Below are 4,783 nucleotides of genomic sequence, written 5' to 3'. Positions count from 1 at the left end.
TGAGGAGGAAGCTTGTGTCTGTTCCCGTATCTTAAAAGCCTGAGGAGCAAACCCATCCTCAGCAGAAATTAAACTTGAGCTGTTTTATCCTGATTCCAGCAGCTTCTCTTAAGAAAAAACCCCTTAAAGACCAGGGAATTGTCACCGGGTAAATGCTGTCGGGGACAGGAGTGTCCCAGGAAGGGCTCTGAGCACGCCGGCGCTGGCTCCTCTCCGGTCTCCTCGTAGATCCCAAGGGCAGCTCTCCTCAGTGCATCCCCTTTCCATGGGGATCACGATCCTGAATCCCCTCGAGAACTGTTTTCCAAAGGGAAAGGGTCAAATGTGCAGGCTGGCAGGACATTGCACACTCCGGGGTGTCCATCATGGGCAGCTGGAGCCTGAAGAGCTCTGATGCTGGAGGAGATCTTCACCTCAGGATGGAGGAGAGGAGGGCTGAGGAGTCCCAGGGCAGGGAGTGTGAGTGGCTGGGAGGTGGAGGAACAGGAATGAAGAGGTACCTGTGGAAGAAGAGACAAGCAGGATGGAGCTCAGAAGAGGATGGGGCTGGAAATGTGTGGTTGTCATCTCACTCTTCACAACTCCCTTGGAGGAGGGTGGAGAGAGGTGGGGGTGGGTCTGTCCAACCAAGGCCCAAGGGACAGGACAAGAGGAAATGGGCTCCAGTTGTGGCCAGGGCAGTTGAGATGGGATGTGAGGAAGAATTTCTTTGCTGAAAGGGTTCTGAGGCATTGGAAGGGGTTGCCCAGGGCAGTGGTGGAGTCCCCATCCCTGGAGGGATTGAAGAGTCGTGTAGACACAGTGCTGAGGGACATGGGTTAGTCGGGGACTGGTCAGTGTTGGGTTCATGGTTGGACTCGATGATCTTCAAGGTCTTTTCCAATCCAGGCCATTCTGGGATTCTGTGAGACTGAAGGGGGGGCAAAATGGCTGTGGGTAAGGAAGGTGCCCAGAGCTGCTGGGCCATGGAGAAAGATGTCTCAGACTCATAGGGTAAGCGTTTATGTGTGAAGAGGTGCTCTCCAGCAGGCAGAGCTCTGCAAGGGGGAGGACTGGATCCCTGGAAGTGTTTGTGGCCAGGCTGGATGAGGCTTTGAGCAACCTGGTCTAGTGGAAGGTGTCCCTGCTGCTGGCAGTGGGGTTGGGACTGGATGAGCTTGAAGGTCCCTTCCCACCCAAACCAGTCTGGGATTCTCTATGACTGCAGTGTTCCTCACCTCACTGCTCCTCAGTCTGCAGTGGCTACTACCTGCTGTGTAACATGTGGTGATGAGGAGCTGGCTACCTGGAGCAGGCACGTTTCCTCAGGCTGGCAGCTGCTCTGCTCTCCCATGTGGGATCAGGGAGGGCTAAGATGCTGGGAGGGTATCTTGGGGTTTCATAATGTTGTGTCTTGTTCCTCGACTAGGAGAGCCCCCCTTTCTGATGAGGAGTCTAAAACGAGCAGCTCCCAGCACTTGGGGTCTCAAGAGTTTTGTGTCAGCAGCAGCCTTTCCAAGGTGAGCTCCTTGCGTGCGTGTCTGGGTCCAAGAAGGTCTTTCCCTGATGGAACAGACCCAGTGAGAGCATCTACCCTGATGTGTCCCATGTGTTTCTTCTCGAGGGGTGCAGTAAGGCAAAGCAACGCTCTAGTTCAGCAAGAGCTGTTTGCCCCTTCTGCCTCTGTGTCCTTGGGGGGGTGGGTTTGGGAGAAGGTTCTGCCTGCTTTGCTAGGACCACTTAGGAACAGCAACAGCTCTTAGGAGCTCCTGGGAACGTGCTCTCCTTCCTTATTGCAGGTGGAGCTCACAGCAGTCAGCGGTGGTGGCAGCAGCGCCCAGGGGTTGGATGCTGATGGCAAAGTGGAGGAAAAGCTTGGACCCAAACTGGAAGAACAACCACCTGATCCCAACCCAAACCCGGAGTGTGCGGGAAAGACTGTGAAAGATGGTGACCTGGGCCCTCTGCCAAGCCAGGGAGATGACAGAGGGCAGGAGCCCACAATCCCCACAGCTCCAGAGCAGGAGAGCAGTGGTGCTGATGCTGCCCAGACACCTGCAGATCCTCACGGTGACAAGCAGACTGATGCTCCTCCAGCCTGCTCCGAGCCTCCTGGGAAGGAGAAAACCACCCCAAGCACTGGAGGAGCACAAGGTGTGCTGGCAGAAGGGACATTGTCTGTGGTCGTCTCCAGCTGCAACACCTCTGCCTCCACTCCTGCTACTTTTACTTTGAACAGAGTGTGTTTCCCCACCTCTCAGGCCCCTGCTATGCAAAAAGTGCCCCTGTCCTTTCAACCTGGGGCAGTTCTGAGCCCGAGCCAGTCGTTGGTGTACATCCCACCACCCAGCTGCGGGCAACCCCTCAGCGTGGCTACACTTCCAGCCACCTTGGGAGTCTCCTCCACGCTCACCCTCCCCGTCCTACCTTCCTACCTACATGAGCGTTGCCTGCCGGGCATTATCGCTTCCCCAGAGTTACGTTCCTACCCTTACACCTTCTCCGTCACCAGACCCTTGGCTTCAGACACCAAAGTGGTGTCTGTGGAGGTGAATCAGCTCAGCTGCCCTTCACCTTCAGGTGGAAGCAGTGCCCAGGCTGCTGCTGAGGGTGCTCCTCAGTCCACTGCCGGCCCTTCCCTCTCCTCCTCCAACCATCCTCCGTTGGCAGCATCCTGCGGGACCGCTGCTCCCTCTCCCGGCACCGCGGCACACGCCAGAGCCCCCGGCGCCCCCTGCTCCCGAGCCACAACACGCCGCACCGGGAGCTGCCACTTCCCTCTCACCTCTGAAGTCCCCTCCGCAGCTAGAACGTGAGATGGTTTCCTCTCCAGAGTGCAGCGAGTTGCCTCTCGATCTCTCTTCCAAATCCAATCGTCAGAAGCTGCCTCCACCCAGTCAACGTAAAACACCTCCCATGCCCATCCTCACACCCGTGCACACCAGCGGCAAAGCTCTTCTCACCACCGTCCTGTCCAAGTCTCAGCGAGCTGCCCAGACTACGGGCAGCAGCGTCACCTCGTGTCTCGGCACCACCCCTCCTTTAGTCATCTTCCCCGAGTTCCTGCGCAACGGCGAGCAGGGCTCTTGGGTGAAGAACACCACGCTCATCAGCACCATTCCAGGCACCTACGTCGGCGTCGCCAACCCGGTACCTGCCTCGTTGCTGCTCAGCAAGGACCCCGGTGTGAGCTTCAGCAGGGACCCACGCCACCTTCCCAAGCAGGAACCCATTTCCATCATCGATCAGGGAGAGCCTCGTAGCGCTGGTGTTCCCAGTTGTGGGAAGAAAGCCAACCAGGTCAGCACAGAAGGACAGCAAGATCCTGCCAGGAGACTTCTTCATGGCAGAATTACTCCAGGAGCTCCTTTGTGTCAGTCCAAGGATATCTCCACTTGGAATCCCGGCCAGGGAAGCGTCTACCCGCGATGCCCCGTGAATGGAAAACCTTCCAACCCTCAGCTTCTGCCTCTTGGCTGGTCTCCTTATCACCAAACCCCACTGCTTTCAATCGGTATCTCCACAACAGGGCAACTGCCCTCAAACCAGAACAGCTCCTGCAAGCCAACTGGTGCAGGTGAGCTCCCGACATTCCCGAGCGTGCAGCCCACAGAGTCCAACACAGCCGCCCAGAGCCTGCCAGAGGGGCTGCCCAGGCTCCCACCTCAGGAACGGGAAACTGCAGCCAAGAGCAAGACCTGTCGGGCCTTACCCAAGCTCTACGAGGAACCACCCAATCCAATCCCGTTGGATGCAGGTTCATCTCTTCAGACCAGTGCTTTGGATGTGAAAGGAGGGAAGGGGAAAGTGGACAACCCTCAGAAGAGTCAAGAGGGTGATCAACCAGAGGTTGACTCCAGTAAGGAGAGCAACACACAGACTGAAGCTCCCCAGGGGAGCTGTAACCTCAAACAGTTGGATGCAAAGCCTAAAAACCAAGTGTTGGCGGCATATTTGTCGCATGATCTACCCGTGGCTGGGCAGCAGAACCCACGGGTGATTTCAGAGGTGTCCACTGTCCCCATGGAGGGTCAACACAAGGAGCTGGGCTGTGAAGGCTCCCCGGATCCACCGGCTGCAGAACCCCTGCAGTGCGTGCGTCAGGTGGATCTGTGCAAGGTGAAGAAGGAGCGAGTGGAGTGTGACACATCATTTACTCCTGTCACTTGCCTGCGGGCTGGGACTGCTCCCCAAGCCTTTGCCGAGCTCAAGCTCAAAGGAGGAGGCCAAATCAAGCAAGAGGGCAACGTGCGCTGCAAGTCCAAGAGGCAGCACGATGGGGACACCAGGCAGACCCACAAGAGATTGAAGTGCCAAGGCCAGGATGGCCAGGAATCCCCCAGCAAATCGGGGAGCCGGAGCGTGCATGGTCGGAAGGTGGGTGGGACACGCTGGGACTGGTGGGTTGTGGTCAAGGTGAGGTTGGGAGTGAGGATGGAGCCGTCACAGGGGTGGGCAGCTGAGTGCACAGGGTGTTCCACCCCTGCTCTTTGGGATTAGCTGGCACTGGATTAATGTCTGCAGGTTCTCGAGAGCAAAAATGGATCAGGGGTGTCAAAAACACTGGAGGGCACCAGTGTGCTGAGTGTGGGGCAGCTTTTTATCCCTTCTCCTTTGCTTCTCCAGCTCAATCAGTCAGCAGCTCAAGCTTCAGTCTTTGTCCTCCCTTCACAGTGGCGAAAACACCACGACAATCCCCATCCCCATGAGCTCAGCAAACGTGAGGGCCGAGCCGGCCTGGGGTCGGGGAAGGACCACAACAGCCTCAGGGTGAAGCGTAAGCGCAGGAGGCCGGCGAAGACGG

At 57.4% G+C, this 4,783-nt stretch overlaps 1 protein-coding gene across 1 annotated transcript; it reads left to right on the top strand.

The window, feature by feature from the left end:
* Positions 1–365: 365 nt before the first annotated feature.
* Positions 366–4,779, top strand: LOC104520237 (BCL-6 corepressor-like protein 1; the record flags this gene model as incomplete). The annotated part of the gene is given in 5 exon segments (XM_029086149.1): positions 366–496; positions 1,409–1,499; positions 1,779–2,714; positions 2,716–4,356; positions 4,654–4,779. Coding segments are annotated over 5 exon segments (2,925 nt in total), but the record flags the coding sequence as incomplete, so codon positions are not given.
* Positions 4,780–4,783: the final 4 nt, after the last annotated feature.

Source organism: Antrostomus carolinensis, unplaced genomic scaffold, assembly GCF_000700745.2.
Source record: "Antrostomus carolinensis isolate BGI_N321 unplaced genomic scaffold, ASM70074v2 scaffold27027, whole genome shotgun sequence".
Taxonomy (NCBI): domain Eukaryota; kingdom Metazoa; phylum Chordata; class Aves; order Caprimulgiformes; family Caprimulgidae; genus Antrostomus; species Antrostomus carolinensis.
The sequence above is the reverse complement of the archived record's forward strand: the minus strand, read 5'-3'. Positions and strand labels throughout refer to the sequence as shown.